Source organism: Mesoplodon densirostris, chromosome 8 (genome assembly GCF_025265405.1).
Source record: "Mesoplodon densirostris isolate mMesDen1 chromosome 8, mMesDen1 primary haplotype, whole genome shotgun sequence".
Taxonomy (NCBI): Eukaryota; Metazoa; Chordata; class Mammalia; order Artiodactyla; family Ziphiidae; genus Mesoplodon; species Mesoplodon densirostris.
Genome location: NC_082668.1, coordinates 115,472,655 through 115,491,288, shown reverse-complemented (window position 1 = coordinate 115,491,288; position 18,634 = coordinate 115,472,655). Strand labels below are relative to the sequence as shown.

Genomic DNA, 18,634 nt, shown 5'->3' with positions numbered 1-18,634 from the left:
CTACCCCCGCTCCAACAAACAGTTAAAATTTTAAACTTACAAAAGCAGCATGCTTTCCTCGAAATCCTCTTGTACACTGTTGTCTCCATGGCTTCCAAATTATAAAGCCCAAAAGGTACAGAACAAACATAGACGTTTTTGCAAAGGTGCTGAAGAACGGTTTGTTGTACTGAGTAAAAACATACTGTGGAGGAAAAAGTTACAGAAACTGTGAGACAAACCTTATTACTCATTTCCAATAAAATACAGTTATTACATGATTTTTAACTCTAGAAGTTCATTTGGAAGGGAAAGATCAAAAGGGATTATAAAAATATTTTGAATTCATTTCTGAATATTGTATTTGCCTTGCATACAAAGGATAATATTTCCAAAACAAAGCAGCAACAACTTGCACAACAACTTTTGTTCAATAGTCACTGAAAACCTACTATGCAACAGTATCTATACTAGCAGCTAAGGAAAAACAAGATAGGATTTCCTGAGAGGAGATCTATAGGTACAGATACAGATATATAGACACAGATATAGATATGAAGAATACACAGTGTTATGTGCTAATACCATGATAGGGGGATACAGGGTACCATGAGAGTACCAAAGAAAGACGGACCATTTTGAACGTTACAGAAGTTTCCCAAAAGAAGCTATTCTTGATCTGTATCTGAAGGCCCAAACAGAGGAAATAGCATAAAGAGAAGCAATGAAACAGTATGGGGTATGAAGAAAACTGCATGAAGTTTAATGTTATTAGGAAGTTATACAACAACCTGTAATCATTGTTTTTTTGTTTGATTTTTAAAAATTGAACTATAGTTGATTTACAGTGTTGTGTTAGTTTCAGGTGTATAGCCAAGTGATTCAGTTTTTTATGTATGTATATATATATATATATATATATATATATATATATATATATATATATATATATTCTTTTTCAGATTCTTTTCCATTATAAGTTATTACAAGATATTGAATATAGTTCCCTGTGCTATACAGTAGATCCTTGTAATCCTCATTTAAATTGAAAATATCAGAATGAAGTCATAATTTTTGTTTCCAAAAAAACCCCCCCAAAAACCTAGTTATATGCATTGAAAAGGCCTAGAAAAAAATGATAACCCAGAGGGGGCAGACAGCAGAAGGAAGAAGAACTACAATTCTACAGCCTGTGGAAGGAAAACTATATTCACAGAAAGATAGACTAAATGGAAAGGCAGAGAACTTTGTACCAGACGAAGGAGCAAGATAAAACCCCACAAAAACAACTAAATTACGTGGAGATAGGCAACCTTCCAGAAAAAGAATTCAGAATAATGACAGTGAAGATGATCCAGGACCTCGGAAAAAGAATGGAGGCAAAGATCGAGAAGATGCAAGAAATGTTTAACAAAGACCTAGAAAAAATAAAGAACAAATAAACAGAGATGAACAACACAATAACTGAAATGAAAACTACACTAGAAGGAATCAATAGCAGAATAACTGAGGCAGAAGAACAGATAAGTGACCTGGAAGACAGAATGGTGGAATTCACTGCTGCAGAACAGAATAAAGAAAAAAGAATGAAAAGAAATGCAGACAGCCTAAGAGACCTCTGGGACAACATTAAACACAACAACATTCACATTATAGGGGTCCCAGAAGGAGAAGAGAGAGAGAAAGGACCCGAGAAAATACTTGAAGAGATTACAGTCAAAGACTTCCCTAACATGGGAAAGGAAATAGCCACCCAAGTCCAGGAAGCGCAGAGAGTCCTATACAGGATAAACCCAAGGAGAAACACACCGAGACACACAGTAATCAAATTGGCAAAAATTAAAGACAAAGAAGACAATTATTGAAAGCAGCAAGGGAAAAACGACAAATAACATACAAGGGAACTCCCGTAAGGTTAACAGCTGATTTCTCAGCAGAAATGCTACAAGCCAGAAGGGAGTGGCATGATACACTTAAACTGATGAAAGGGAAGAACCTACAACCAAGATTACTCCACCCAGTAAGGATCTCATTCAGATTTGATGGAGAGATCAAAAGCTTTACAGACAAGCAAAAGCTAACAGAATTCAGCACCACAAAACCAGCTCTACAACAAATGCTAAAGGAACTTCTCTAAGTGGGAAACACACAAGAAGAAAAGGACCTACAAAAACAAACGCAAAACAATTAAGAAAATGGTGATAGCAACATACATATTGATAATTACCTTAAACGTGAATGGATTAAATGCTCCAACCAAAAGACACAGGCTTGCTGAATGGATACAAAAACAAGACCCATATATATGCTGTCTACAAGAGACCCACTTCAGACCTACAGACACATAGAGACTGAAAGTGAGGGGATGGAAAAAGATATTCCATGTAAATGGAAATCAAAAGAAAGCTGGAGTTACCAACACTCATATCAGATAAAATAGACTTTAAAATAAAGAATATTACAAGAGACAAGGAAGGAAGTACATAATGATCAAGGGGTTGATCCAAGAAAAAGACGTAACAATTATAGATACATATGCACCCAACAAAGGAGCAACTCAATACATAAGGCAACTGCTAACAGCTATAAAAGAGGAAATTGGGCTTCCCTGGTGGCGCAGTGGTTGAGAGTCCGCCTGCTGATGCAGGGGACACGGGTTCGTGCCCTGGTCTGGGAAGATCCCACATGCCGCGGAGCGGCTGGGCCCGTGAGCCATGGCTGCTGAGCCTGTGCTTCTGGAGCCTGTGCTCCACAACGGGAGAGGCCACAACAGTGAGAGGCCCACGTACCGCAAAAAAAAAAAAAAAAGAGGAAATTGACAGTAACATAATAGTCAAGGACTTTAACACCTCACTTACAACAATGGACAGATCATCCAGGCAGAAAAATAATAAGGAAACACGAGCTTTAAATGACACAACAGACCAGATAGATTTAATTGATATTTATAGGACATTCCATTCAAAAACAGCAGATTACACTTTCTTCTCAAGTGCACACAGAACATTCTCCAGGACAGATCACGTCTTGGGTCACAAATCAAGCCTTGGTAATTTTTTTTTTTTTTTTTGCGGTACACGGGCCTCTCACTGCTGTGGCCTCTCCCGTCGCGGAGCACAGGCTCTGCACACGCAGGCTCAGCGGCCCTGGACGCGCAGGCTCAGCGGCCACGGCTCACGGACCTAGCTGCTCCGCGGCATGTGGGATCTTCCCGGACCGGGGCACAAAACCGTGTCCCCTGCATCAGCCGGCGGACTCTCAACCACTGTGTCACAAGGGAAGCCCAAGCCTTGGTAAATTTAGGAAAACAAATCGTATCAAGCATCTTTTCTGACCACAACGCTATGAGATTAGAAATTAATTACAGGGAAAAAAACGTAAAAAACACAAACACATGTAGGCTAAACAATATGTTACTAAATAACCAAGAGATCACTGAAGAAATCAAAGAGGAAATTAAAAAATACCTAGAGACAAATTACAACGAAAACACGATGATCCAAAACCTATGGGATGCAGCAAAAGCAGTTGTAAGAGGGAAGTTTAGAGCTATACAAGCCTACCTCGGAAACAAAAAAAAAAACTCAAATAAACAATCTAAACTTACACCTAAAAGAACTAGAGAAAGAAGAACAAACAAAACCAGTTAGTAGAAGGCAAGAAATAATAAAGATCAGAGCAGAAATAAATAAAATAGAAACAAAGAAAACAATAGCAAAGATCAATAAAACTAAAAGCTGGTTCTTTGAGAAGATAAACAAAATTGATAGACCTTTAGCCAGACTCATCAAGAAAAAGAGGGAGAGGACTCAAATCAATAAAATTAGAAATGAAAGAGGAGAAGTTACAATGGACACTGCAGAAAGACAAAGCATCATAAGAGACTACTACAAAGCAACTCTATGCCAATAAAATGGACAACCTGGAAGAAATGGACAAATTCTTAGAAAGGTATAACCTTCCAAGACTGAACCAGGACAAAATAGGAAATATGAACAGATCAATCACAAGTAACGAAATTGAAACTGTGATTAAAAATCTTCTAACAAACAAAACCCCAGGACCAGATGGCTTCACAGGTGAATTCTATCAAACATTTAGAGAAGAGCTAACACCCAACCTTCTCAAACTCTTCCAAAAAACTGCAGAGGAAGGAACACTCCCAAACTCATTCTACGAGGCCACCATCACCCTGATACCAAAACCAGATACTAAGAAAACAAAAATAGTACAAAAAAAGAAAATTACAGACCAATATCACTGATGAATATAGATGCAAAAATCCTCAAAAAAAAAATACTAGCAAACAGAATCCAGACAGCAATCAGAGAAGAAAAAGAAATAAGAGGAATCCAAATTGGAAAAGATGTAAAGCTGTCACTCTTTGCAAATGATATGATACTGTACATAGAGAATACTAAAGACTCTAACAAAAAACTACTAGAGCTAATGAATTTGGTAAAGTAGCAGGATACAAAATTAATGCACAGAAATCTCTTGCATTCCTATACACTAATGACAAAAAACCTGAAAGAGAAATTAAGGAAACACTCCCATTTACCACTGCAACAAAAAGAATAAAATACCTAGGAATAAACCTACCTAAGGAGACAAAAGACCTGTATGCAGAACAGAATAAGACACCGATGAAAGAAATTAAAGATGATACAAACAGGTGGAGAGATATACCATGTTCTTTGATTGGAAGAATCAACATTTTAAAAATGACTCTACTACCCAAAGCAATCTACAGATTCAATGCAACCCCTATCAAACTGCCAATGGCATTTTACACAGAAGTAGAACAAAAAATTTCACAATTTGTATGGAAACACAAAAGACCCCGAATAGCCAAAGCAATCTTGAGAAAGAAAAATGGAGCTGGAGGACTCAGACTCCCTGACTTCAGACTATACTACAAAGCTACAGTAATCGAGACAGTATGGTACTGGCACAGAAACAGAAATATAGATCAATGGAACAGGATAGAAAGCCCAGAGGTAAACCCATGCACATATGGTCACCTTATTTTTGATAAAGGAGGCAAGAATATACAATGGAGAAAAGACAGCCTCTTCAATAAGTGGTGCTGGGAAAACTGGACAGCTACATGTAAAAGAATGAAATTAGAACACTCCCTAACACTATACACAAAAATAAACTCAAAATGGATTAAAGACATACATGTAAGGCCAGACACTAAAAAACTCTTAGAGGAAAACATAGGCAGGACACTCTATGACATAAATCACAGCAAGATCCTTTTTGATCCACCTCCTAGAGTAATGGAAATAAAAACAAAAATAAAGAAATGGGACCTAATGAAACTTAAAAGCTTTTGCACAGCAAAGGGAACCATAAACAAGATGAAAAGACAACCCTCAGAATGGAAGAAAATATTTGCAAATGAAGCAACTGACAAAGGATTAATCTCCAAAATTTACAAGCAGCTCATGCAGCTCAATATGAAAAAACAAACAACCCAATCCAAAAATTAGCAGAAGACCTAAATAGACATTTCTCCAAAGAAGATATACAGACTGCCAACAAACACATGAAAGAATGCTCAACATCACTAATCATTAGAGCAATGCAAATCAAAACTACAATGAGGGGGCTTCCCTGGTGGCACAGCAGTTGAGAATCTGCCTGCTAATGCAGGGGACACAGGTTCGAGCCCTGGTCTGGGAGGATCCCACATGCCGCGGAGCAACTAGGCCCGTGAGCCACAACTACTGAGCCTGCACGTCTGGAGCCTGTGCTCCGCAACAAGAGACGCCGCGATAGTGAGAGGCCTGTGCACTGTGATGAAGAGTGGCCCCTGCTTGCCACAACTAGAGAAAGCCCTCACACAGAAACGAAGACCCAACATAGCAAAAATAAATTAATTAATTAATAAACTCCTACTGCCAACATCTTTAAAAAAAAAAAAAAAACTACAATGAGGTATCACCTCACACCAGTCAGAATGGCCATCATCAAAAAATCTACAAACAATAAATGCTGGAGAGGGTATGGAGAAAAGGGAACCCTCTTGCATTGTTGGTGGGAATGTAAATTGATATAGCCGCTATGGAGAACAATATGGAGAATCCTTAAAAAAATAAAAATAGAACTACCATACAGCCCAGCAATCCCACTACTGGGCATATACCCAGAGAAAACCATAATTCAATAAGAGTCATGTACTACAATGTTCACTGCAGCTGTATTTACAATAGCCAGGACATGGAAGTAACCTAAATGTCCATCGACATATGAATGGATAAAGAAGATGTGGCACATATATATGATGGAATATTACTCAGCCAAGAAAAGAAACGGAATTGGGTCATTGGTAGAGAGGTGGATGGATCTATAGAATGTCATACAGAGTGAAGTAAGTCGGAAAGAGAAAAACAAATACCCTATGCTAACACATGTATGTGGAACCTAGACAAATGGTACAGATGAACCGGTTTGCAGGGCAGAAATAGAGACACAGATGTAGAGAACAAACGTATGGACACCAAGTGGGGAAAGTGGCGGTGGGGAGGTGGTGGTGGTGTGAAGAATTGGGAGATTGGGATTGACATGTATACACCGATGTGTATGAAACTGATAACTAATAAGAACCTGCTGTATAAAAAAAAAGTAAAATTAAATAACAAAAAAAAGATAACCCAGAAGGAATGAGCACCTCTAGAATGCAGATGATGATCTGTACCATCTTGCACACAAAATAAACACAGGCCCTTGAAGAAAGGGTCAAATTCAAGTATGGGGCAGGAATGTATGAGATGAGTCTGGGGCATCTTGTGCCAGAAGGCAAACAGGATGTTAAAGATTAATGGGGTAATATTGAAAGGACACTGGAGAGAATTTAAAGGGGCTCCCACCAGCCACAGATAGGGCAGTTTAAGCATCAAAAGGGATAATAACCACAATTGCTTAAAACACATCAAATATACAAAAATCCATAAATGTATAATGATATGCAAAAAATCCTCAATGGTTACTTCCAGAAGTTGCTAGGCAACATTAGTTTAAAATGAATAAAGGGGGAAAAAATGAATAAAGGGAAAGAATCAAGATTTATCCAACCTTTCCTATATGACCCGTGTATCAGGATAACCAAAGAGTAGTTGTGGAAAAGTTCTCCTTAAAGAATTCTAGCTAATACACGCAGCAGGAACGACCCTTAAAAAAATCACCATTTTACAACCCTAGTGAAATACTCTATCTGGGCAATAATCATATGGATATTCAACCACTACCTAAAGATTGATGAGGAACTTACAGTGCTCACATTGGCATCATCCCAAGTAAGACTTGCAGACGTTATGGGCCTCATGTTGTGATGTCAAAGGAAGTACCCAATACCACCAAGGCACTTTTTCCTAAAAATTGAACCTAAATCAAATCAAGACTTCACATCTACCATTTTACAGGAAATAAGAGAGACAAAGGAGCAAGCTAAATGACGTCTCAAGGAAGTAACTAGCCAAATCCAGAACATGTGTGCTGTGGACTGAACGTTTGTATCCACTTAGGTGAAAATCTTAACCCCCAATGTGATGGCATGAGGAAGCAGGAGCCTGTGGGATGTGACTAGGTCACAAGGGTAAGTCATGAATGAGATTAGTTCCATAGAAAAGAGACTCCCCAGAGCTCTCCTGCCCCTTCTGCTTTGTGAGGACACAGTGAGAAGACTGCCATCTAAGAGCCAGGAGGCGGTTCACAACAGACATCAAAACTGCTGGCGCCTTGATCTTGGGTTTTTCAGTCTCCAGAACTGTAAGAAATGTTGTTTGAACCACCCAGTCTACGGTAGTCTGTTACGGTAGCAGCCCAAATGGACTACGACAGTGTGATATATTCTACAGGAAGAATGATCCAATTTCTCCAACAAATCAAAAAAAAAAAAAAAAAAAAAGAAAGGGAGGGAATACGGTTAAGGACTAAAAGTGACTTAAAAGTTCCAACAAATGTAATGTGTGATCTTTGACTAGATCCTAACCTAAAAAGACGTCCTCGACAACCAGGGAGATTTGAATATCAGATGATTTTAATGAATTATAATTGATTTTGTGAGATATATTAATGGCATGGTAATTATATTTTAAAAATTAGAAGTCCTTTTGAAATGAATATGAAAGAATTTATAGGTGAAATGACAGGTAGCTAGAATTTGCTTTAAACACTGGAAGAAAAAATGTTTGGGAAGGGGTTGATAAGATTGGCAAAATTTGGGGCTTCCCTGGTGGCACAGTGGTTAAGAATCCGCCTGCCAAGGCAGGGGACACGAGTTTGAGCCCTGGTCTGGGAAGATCCCACATGCCGTGGAGCAACTAAGCCCATGCACCACAACTACTGAGCCTGTGCTCTAGAGCCCACGAGCCACAACTACTGAGCCCGCGAGCCACAACTACTGAAGCCTGCGCGCCTAGAGCCCGTGCTCCGCAACGAGAGAAGCCACCGCAATGAGAAGCCCATGCACCACAACGAAGAGTAGCCCCCGCTCGCAGCAACTAGAGAAAAGCCCACGTGCAGCAACAAAGACCCAACACGGCCAAAAATAAATAAATAGAATAAGTAAGTCTATTAAAAAAAAAAGATTGGCAAAATTTGATAACTGTTAAAGGTAAGTGATGGGTACATGAAGATCCATTACACCATTCTCTCTACTTTGTATATGCCAGAAAATTTCCACAATAAAAAGACTGATTTTCAATTTTGAAATACACAGTATATCTTAAGTTTGAAGAGCATATCTGGCTGAGGAATTAGACGCATTACATATGCTCCTGGATAACCAAATTATAAAATATCCTCTTATTAACAGGTTTTACTTTTTTTCAAAAATAGGGACAAGTTTGTTGTTGGGTTGTTTTTTTTTTACTTTGCTTAGATATGGATTGTTAAATTATAATTTAATCAGGTGTTCTTTTGTCCTAAATTTTATTACGTGATAAATAAAAACAAAACTATTTATTTAAACTAAAATAAAAATTTAAAGATAGGCTTATTTCCCTGTCAACATTAAAGAGGTTTCTTTGTAGTTAAACTACAGAATGTTAATCTAAAAACTAAAAAGGTGGGGCCTCCCTGGTGGCGCAGTGGTTGAGAGTCCGCCTGCCGATGCAGGGGATACGGGTTCGTGCCCCGGTCTGGGAGGATCCCATATGCCGCGGAGCGGCTGGGCCCGTGAGCCATGGCCGCTGGGCCTGCGCATCCGGAGCCTGTGCTCCGCAGCGGGAGAGGCCACAACAGTGAGAGGCCCACATACTGGAAAAAAATAAAAAAAATAAAAATAAAAATAAAAACTAAAAAGGTTGTAGAAAAGTGAAAAATAAATGGCCTATTGTATTCCAGAGCCTAAGTCCAAAAAGGCTAAACATTTATTCATTCATCGGATACAATGTCAATGTCAACTATTTACTTAGCTACCATGTGAGATGACCAGCAGTATCATACTGCTTCTTGTGACATTTAAGCTCATTTTATAAATGCTAGTCTTCCTTTTGCCTTAAGATAGCAACATGTAAGTTGAAATGCAGTAACTTCTGAAAATAGGTTTTTACAGAGATCATTAGCCAAACAGAATAAAGTACCTGTACAAGTTGAAAGAAAAACTAGCTTGTGAACTCAAAATACCACATTACTACCAACAGGTCATCAATAAAAACAACATAAAATTTAACTAAAGTCAATCACTGTATATATATATACTTCATAATAATGTTTGAATCGGCAAACATATAAATGTCCATGCACGCATGTATGTGTACGATAGTGCCCTGTACATGAAAACTCAGATCACTTTCACTCATCTGTCCTAAAGCATTCTCACTTTCTACTAAATGGTGACAAATGGATTCGCATCCTAGATGGCTGTTCCACTAGAAGATAGTATTTCTAAAGAAGGAAATTAATTTAGGAAAAAAACAACAAAAACACCCACAAATATTAAGAAAATATGCATGTATCTCATTTTCTAAATAACCTCCCTAAAAGATATAAGAAAACTGTATGAAGCAACAAAAAGAGTATCCTTTCAGTTTCAACTTGAATTGATACTAATTCATTATCAAAGAAAAGATAAATAATTCAACAATCTTCAAAATACTGCTTTAAGATGAGAGATAGTAATGACGAGAGATACTATAACAATATTTCTATAACGCAACATCATTCCTAGACAAGAATTACATACCGAAGTAAGTTCTGAGGATGCGACCCATATCACATCAACAAGTAGGAGAATAACAATCCCAAGAGCCATTCGCCTGCGCTGAGTGAAACCACTGCTCTGGGAATTCATTCGGTTCATGATAAATACACACACCATTTGCAGTCTGTTTCGTGAAAATACAGATCACATTAGAGGAGATATTTTTTAAATAACCATATAAAAATTAGAAAATTAGTATAACAGAAATATCTTACATTTTTTAAGCTAATGTTCAGGTTGAAAGTCATACAGGTGAAAAAAAAAAGGTGTGTAATTTACCTTATTTTGAAGGCCTTTCTGAGGTCTTCAAGAGCAGCGCCTGAAAACTGGTCAGATCTGAGTCTAAACGGAGGTGAAGAACTCAGCGCACCTAAAAACCACCACGAAACAATGCTTATGAAAACATCAACCACTCAACATAAGATTCCTAAGCTCTTTTTCACTGTTCACCTTCCAAATGAAAGCAAATGAAAGAATATCAAAGTGTGTAAAATATAACTGACACTTTCCTCTAGACTTTCATGTTATCCGTTGTGCATTTCAAATTATACTCAGAAAAGAACATGGTACAGGAAAAAAAAAAAAGCAGTATTCAACAAACGGCATATTTAAGAATAGTTAGCTACTGAAAAACAGCTTCTCCGAGTTTCATAAATACAGAACTGCATTCGCCTCCCGTGCCTCTCTCCGGAGGTACCCACTCCCGGGACAGCGTCTAGACACGCGCCTGTTTCTACGTGTCTTTTCCGTCCCCGATCTCCAGCGGAGTTGGGTGAGATGTGAGAGGAAGGGATTTGTTGTGAGTCTAGACGGCACGTTTCCAAGCACCTCACGTGGTAAAGGGAAAGGATCCTCCAGGCTTCCCCACCCACCCCTGTCACTTATTTTAGATCTAAACAGTCATTCACGAGGTGGGTGGGGAAACAGCTGTTAAAGGGAATCTTCCTTTTTCGGAGGAAAAAAAAAAAAAAGAAAAGAAAAGTTAAGCCGGTGACGCCTCCCCAGGGAAGGCGAGTAAAAAGCCCTGAAGCGGCGGCGCCCAGGCTGCCTCCCCAGACACCGTTGCCGTTTCGGTCAAAGCACGTCGGCTGCTACCAAAGGCTGGAGGTGGGGCTGTTGGTGGACCCTCGATCCCGGTTTCGGCTCCGGGTGATTTCGCGGGCCTTCCGTGCCTACCTACCTGGCCTTCCTGCCCAGCGATGGTGTCGTGGCGGCACCATGAGCGGACCCGGCCCGGACCCGCCGCCGCCCAGGGCCACGGCCGCGGCCTCGGACTCACAGGGCTGTCGCGGCGCCTGACATTGCGCTGCGCTGGAGGCCCAGCCCCTGAAGCCCCGGTGCCCCTCGGGGCTAGGCTGCCGACGCCACCCGGCTCCACTCAGCCCGGGAGGGCGGGGAGCAGGCGAGAGTGAAGAACCGCGCAGGCAGCGATGGCCGCGGAGGCCTGGAGCTGGATCCCGGCCCCGCCCCCCGGCCCCGCCCCCCGGCCCCGGCCAGCCAGCCTGGCCTGCGGCCCGCCCCACGGCCGGAGGGCGGTGGCACGCGGGTTACGTCACGGAGGCGCAACGGCGGCCGCGGGAGGGTCCGCCTCTAGGGTGGTTTGGCGGCGCTGGGCACAGAGCGCGAATATGCGGCTGGGGCGGCTGGGGCGGCTGGGGCGGCAGGGAGGGGCGGAGGTGGGAAGAAGGGAAATGGGGCGCGGTGGAAGGAGAGGGAAGCGGGCGTGGGTGGCTGGGTTGGAGCGAAGGTCAAGGGAGGTGGCCAAGCCTCCAGATGGCCCCGCACTGAAAGAAGAGATAGCAACTCCATTTCTTACAAAGTTCGGTCAGGCAACTCCCCATATTCCTTTCTCGAGAAGAGGCCGGAAAAGCAAAATGGCTTGGGAGAACTTTTGCTTTCTGGAAACTTTTTGTATGTAAAGTAGATCCCAGCTCTGGGAATTAGAAGCTGTATCCCTAGGGCAAGCTACTTCACCTCCCTGACCCTCAGTTTCCTCATCTGAAAAGTGGGCATAATAATAGCACCTGCCTCATCTGTTAGTTTGTACATATGCCAGGATTACATGAGCGTACAAATGTGAAGGGCTTAGATAATTCACGACAGGTAGAACACAAATGTTAATAATTATTACATTGTACAGATTTTTTCTTAATCATCTTTTCAGTATCCCATAAGAAAAATGGATTGCCAGTGTGCTGGTTTGCATTTAGAAAACAAAAACAATACTACGAGGTTCTGTATGGAGTTGTCTACCACCAGCACATTTGTAACATCTTTATGAGATGGTGTGAAGAAATGAAATTTTCTTACTTCTATAGTCAAATGTAGTGCATTTCTTACATTTTAAATCTCTCGTTTTATTGAAATTGAATGTATTGAATTTTTTCAGTTGACTAATAAAACAATACCAATGGACTTTTTTTGTGTTAGTCAATTTCTAACAAACTATCAGCATCAAGCTCTTTTAATAAATTATTCAGAAACGTGTCATGCAGAATAGAAAAACCTTAACCATTTACCTAAAATTACTACTTAGGGGAAATTTGTTTGCAGACATTAATCAAATTATTTCAGTACCTGCTTTATCCTTCTTTCTTTAGGGTGTCAGGCTCATAATATGCTTAAGAATTTTTAAGCTACATTTATGATACACAGACTGAAAAAAACAGTAGCATTATGAATACCTCCCAGGATCTAAGAGTCAGGAAAATTAGGTTCTAATTCTTAATCTGACCACAATTTATTGTGTAATCTTGAGGACTATTATTCTCTCTACCTCAGTTCTCCATCTATAAATATGCTGATACTCTTATCTGTTTCTTAAATAAATAATGCAAATGTAAGTACTTTGTAAATGTATATAAATTACCATTATTACCACTTATTTCCAGAGCATCTGCTAACAGATGGTGCCTCTAATCCTAGGTTAATCTTCCCTTAACATTTTTTTCCCAGCACACTCTGAGGAAAATTCCACTGGACTACTCTGAGTCAACAGGCCCTGGTGTGGTTTCTGTGCTGTGGCATCCTGACCTCAGGCATTTCTTTCTTTTGTTCCCGTATGTCTTGTCCAAGGCCAAGTCCTCAGGAACTTCAAAGTCTTAGAAAGCTGCTTTCTGATATAAGTTTAACTCATCTCTGTGTGATTAAGTCTTAAAAGCAGGTATCTTTACATTTCCCTTCCTACCAAATCCCAGCTGTCTACATTTTCAAATATAACTTATACAGGAGCAAGGATTTTTGCCTATATGGTCCTCCACTATCTCCTCAGCAGCTAGAATAGTGCCTAACACAGAACTGCAGTCAATATTTGTTGAATGAGCTTCAACATCCTGCCGTCTCTTGACCTTTTGAAGCCAATTTTCTTCCTCATAGCTTCATTTCTGTTGGTAGTACTATTTTCGTAGTCTCACAGGCTTAAAAAGATTGATCTTTCATTTTTATTAATTTCCTTTTTACTCTTCAAAGTCGATCACTCTTCAAGTCCTTTTGAAATCTCTCAATAGTAGACCCTTAAGATTCATCAGTTAAGTCTTAAAAAAAAAATCCCCCAAAATATAGAGAATATAATTTATTCAGTAAGTACCTATGTTACAGTATGAATATGCAAGCAAAGTTGTATGTGAGTGTACAGGACAGTCACTAGTTAACTAACTCCTGTACACCAGTATCAAAGATGACATTTTAAATTCAAGCCTCAGTAAAATTACAAATGGCTATGTCATGAGCCTTGGGAGCCCCCAGTTAATAGTTGAAACCACTTATAATAGTTCTGTGAATTCCAAGTGTGGAAATAAATAACACTCAAACGAGAACAAGCAAAAGATATTTCTTCAGAGCTTGTGACAGCAGTCAGCTCCCATCACTTGTATTTGGCAGAGACTCAAAGACAGGGAAGTGTAAAAGCTTTACAGTGGGAAAGGGGAACTGCTTCAGGATGCCTTGATTGTCGGCATGGGGAAACGAGAAAGACTAACCAGAAGCGAGGCATCCTATGTGGTTGGTTAGGGCTGCGTATTTGCCTTTCTCTGGTTGGTCCTAAGTTGGAAACAGGGCAAAAACTTAGGAAGCTGGCAGTTATTGATCAAGTTCTGGCCAACAGTCTACTCTTGTAGCTTGTATGTTATCATCATATTCTCTTTAGTATGTACCAGAATGCTGGGTACACAAGCTCAATAAATAATTGATTTGATTTGTATCTAACACATGGTCTAATGGATAGAGGTTCACAATTTTTTTTTTTTTATTGTACACAAGAGACTGCTTTTGAATTTGAATTACTGCATTTTACGGGGTAAATAACATGCTGTAATGGAGGTCATAACCTTGGGAGATTCTGGGATATCTAAGGTCCTAAGGGTTTATTGTGTACACTCAAGTCCTAGACTTTAAAGGGTTTACAGGCAGGTTGGAGTAGAAAAATAGCAAGAGATCTGAATAAAAGTTCCAAACATATATAGAATAGGGATCCCAGGACAGTGCTTGATTGCTGGCCACTCATTGCCATGCCCTTGAGGGTATGGGTCAGAGTTCCGCAGGCATGATCTCTTTAGGTAAATATAAAGAAGGCTTTAGAAAACAGGTGGATCTGAGCTTCATTTTAATGATGGGTAGAATTTTGATGGGGGCAGGGTAGAGGACTGATTTTTTTTCTAAGAGAGTAAAAGAGTATGAGTGTAGGGGAGGAAAAATTCTTTTTTCCTTTCATCCTCCTAGGTTCTCCAGCTGGGGTCCTGTAAAATTAGACTGACAAAAGACAGATTAACAAGGGAATGACAGTTTATTAACACATACAGAGCATATCGTTTGGGAGAAACCTCAAGGAAAAGTAACTCAAATGGGCGGTTAGAGCTTGGGCTAATGTAGCATCTTAACAAAACAATAATTTCTAGAGATGTGACAAAGGAAAAGAGTTTCAGACTTTCAGGTGCACCAACCCATGAGAAGGTAAATACATAGGGGCAGCTAATGGAATAAGGTTGGTTTGTGCAGGTCCACCTTGGCTTTCTGTCTTCTTCGTGGCCGTAAAACCTCCCAAGGAGAGGGGATTTAAGTATGGCAGTCCTTAATTTTTCAGAAGTTTCTGCTTTTAGTCAGGAAGGCTTCTTTCTGCATCTGTTGATCTCATTTGCCTCCAGCTCAAAATAATCCTTATGCCAAAGTGACAATTTTGCGGGGGGGGGCACATTCTGGTCTCTGACATGAGCAAGAAAGAAAGGTGTGTCCAGAGGCAACTGCTAAACACTTGACAGAACACAGCATATATGGAAGGAAGGAATGGGAATTAAGACAGATCAGGTGAATTCTGGGGAGGTTGCAGCGTGTTCTGGGAACTAGTTCAGGGAGTTTGGACTTATAATTTGTATGTGAGGAGAATCTAAGAGCTTTTAAATAAGAGAGCAACACTTTTAGTAAGGCAGAAATTATTAAGTGTCCACTTGATGGCTACCAGTGTGGTAGTATTTTTGGCGCACTATGTAAGATATGGCCCTCAAGAAAACCATGTTATGGACAAAACTGATTATCTAATTAAAGCAGGCATTTGCTAAGCTAGAAAGTACTGAATCTAAACGTACTTGGCTAGTATCCTTTTAGCACTATGTACCATGCTGGACGCCAAAATCGATGCTCTTTTTGAAAATGGTCTCACTGGAGTGTTACTTCCTTTTATATCTTACCGGTGAAGGCATAATTGGTGAGGAACGAGATAAGAAAATAAGAGCCCCATTTAATTGATGCTGAGGAATTTAAAAGTGGCGCCGCCCGTGCCCGCCCTGTGCTTTCAGCCAGCCCATCAGCCTCCTGCCAGCGGAGTGGCCCGTGCCCGCAGGTTACAGCATGGTAACGGGGAGCTCATTGACAGCCACATCCACTTCCCAACGTGCTCTTGACCTCCTCAGCTTCTCCCTTGTTCTCTCATCTCCCATCTTGGTCTTGTGCGCTGCTTCTGATACTTGATACCTGATACCACGCGCCCAGTACAACCTTAGCTCTTTCCTCTCTTATCATTTGCACCAACACCTGCGTTCCCATCTGCTGAGAGGCAGTAAGTGAACAACCCAGCCTGAGTCTCACAGTCCCTGGAACACTTCTACAGCCCATGTGGCCCATGAACAGCCCAGGTTGCCTCAACTCCCAAATGAGAAAATCTGCAAAAAGCAAACTGAGGCTATGATATATGTAACAGGTTGTTAGATGTGACTCTTTGTGTTATCTTCTGCTTTGAGCAGAGGCCCCAAAACAGAATAAACAATAAGTAGCGAAGACAGTCATGTTCTAAGGTAAGGGATTAGACTGTAAAGGGAGTGTCCTAACCCAGTTTTACTGTCAGCACACCACTCATATCCAGGCTGTGTATGTAGACTAAGAATCCATGAGAAGAGTCTAAAGATGGGAAACTATGCATTTGTTTGAAGAGCGTTGTCACATTATCTGAATATTCCCATCAGCATCCCCCTAGGGATTTGGGATGTGTGCTTCTCCCCACCTCAGGACCAGCAAGGGAGGAAGTAGGCACTTCTAGAGAGTATTCAAAGGTCTTAGCACATGTTCTCTTGAGTTTAAGGAACACAGGGGCTGGTGCCTGAGTCTGGGGGCGAGAAGATGCAACTGGGGCTTACTGGAGCCTTGCTGCTCTGTCTGCATGATAAGGAAAGAGAATTCTGATGGGAATGGCCTATATTTCCAGGAAGAAAAATGAAGATGAATTTCTCACAGGCTAGAAGTGGACCACATAGGAAGGAGCCATACTGGGTTTCTTAAGAGTGACTCTACCAACAAGGGCTGCCTTGAGGGATGAGATATCTCTAACAGAGAACTACTCAGGGGAAAATTGTAAGTGGTCTAAGAGATGAGACAGGCCCTTGCCAAGGAAACTACAGGAAACATATGTCCCAGCAGAAGCATTCCATGAGAATGAAGATCTGCATTTGGAATACACCATGCCGGTGGTGTTCTAGTAAAGGTTTAACAACCAGATCTCCAGGAAAAGAGTCCAGATTTGTAGCATTTCTGACTTCCACGGTAAGATTCCTTGGCTCCTGCCACAGCCAACTTCGGGGTGCCAACGTGACATCACTAAACATGGAAAAGATGCACAACAAGATGCCACTGTAAAGTGCTTCCACCGTGCATATACAGTAGACATAAGTAAACTCAAGACAAGAACGTAGAAACCAGTAAAATGTAGTTAAGTAGTTAGAAGATAATGAGTATTTTAAAACATTTATTTAATTGTAAGGTTATATATGATTTAATTTTTAATGATGTCTGGATTTAACCACCACTCAAAATTCCTGATAATTGAACAATGAGCTCTTGAGGGTTGGTACAGGCAAACTTAGCATACGCCACTGTACCATTCCCAGAAGGCAGAGGTGTCATAGTACAGCCAAACCCGTCAGGTAAGGCCTTTTCTCTCCCTTCCCTGGCATCCTTCCTCTGCCGTATCCCCTATCCACAGAGGTATCAGACACAGCCTGGTGAGTGGCAGAAAGGAAGTAAAATAAGATAGGGAATAAAGAAACCAGCCAAGCTTCCCCCTCCCAACTGCAGGCTTTCAGGCCTGAAATAGCCCTGGGCTGGCAGAAGGGTGAAGCTTAAATTGAATGAGAGTTAGGAGTTATGTGATTATTAGACTAAAATTAACTTTTAAACATCTAAACGTATCCAGAAAAGCGAAGCAACATGCCTACTATTTCATCCTGGGGCAGCAAAGAACCAAGAGAAAAATCAACTTTGTAGGGGAAAAGGTGAGGAAGCATAATGTCATTTTATGGGTGTATCCTGCAGTCATTCAATAAACAAATATCCTAACTCTGCATTGCTGTGTAACCAATTACTCTAAAACTTAACATCTTAAAAATTATTTCGCAGTTTCTGTGGCTCAGGGATTTGGGAGTGGTTTAGCTCTGTGGTTCTGACTCAAGGTCTCTTTGTGAAGTTGCAGTCAAGATGTTGGCTGGGCTGCCATCATCTGAAGGCTTGACTGGAGCTGGGGAATCTGCTTCCAAGATGGCACACTCACATGGCTGTTGTCAGGAGGCCTCGCTTCCCTGCTAGTTGTTGGTCTCAGTTTTTCTTGCTAGCTTCTGGTCTCAATTTTTCCCCAGGTGGGCCTCTCCACAGACTGCTTGGGTGTCCTCATGACATGGCCGATGGCTAGCTTTCCCCAGATCAAGCAGTGTGAGAGGGAGAGCAAGGAAGAAGCCACAATGACACACCATCATCTTCACTATACTCGACTCGTTTGAAGCAAGTCACTGAAACTACCCCACACACACGGGGTAGGGCCGAGGGATGAGGCTCCGCCTTTTGTAGGGGGAAGTGTCAAATTTGTGGACGTATTTAAAACCACCACAACCAATAAACACACCTAAATGAATAAATACATATGTATTTGCTGTAGCCAAGTTATCTCCAATCAGGATGTAGCCATCTGTG

General features: G+C 40.8%; 1 protein-coding gene across 6 annotated transcripts in view; it reads right to left on the bottom strand.

Moving 5' to 3' along the window:
• Window positions 1-18,634, bottom strand: part of SLC35F5 (solute carrier family 35 member F5) — a 178,590-nt gene that overhangs the window by 33,973 nt on the left and 125,983 nt on the right. For 3 of the 6 annotated variants that reach the window (XM_060107151.1, XM_060107152.1, XM_060107150.1), the window contains 3 exons: window positions 10,472-10,562; window positions 10,175-10,316; window positions 41-184 (listed from right to left, as the gene is read on the bottom strand). In XM_060107151.1, the coding sequence (XP_059963134.1) occupies window positions 41-184; window positions 10,175-10,309 (279 nt within the window). In that variant the 5' untranslated portion in view covers window positions 10,310-10,316; window positions 10,472-10,562. Of the gene's footprint in view, window positions 1-40; window positions 185-10,174; window positions 10,317-10,471; window positions 10,563-11,372; window positions 11,649-18,634 lie in introns of those variants that run through there. The other 3 variants (XR_009533227.1, XM_060107149.1, XM_060107148.1) reach the window with 3 other exon arrangements.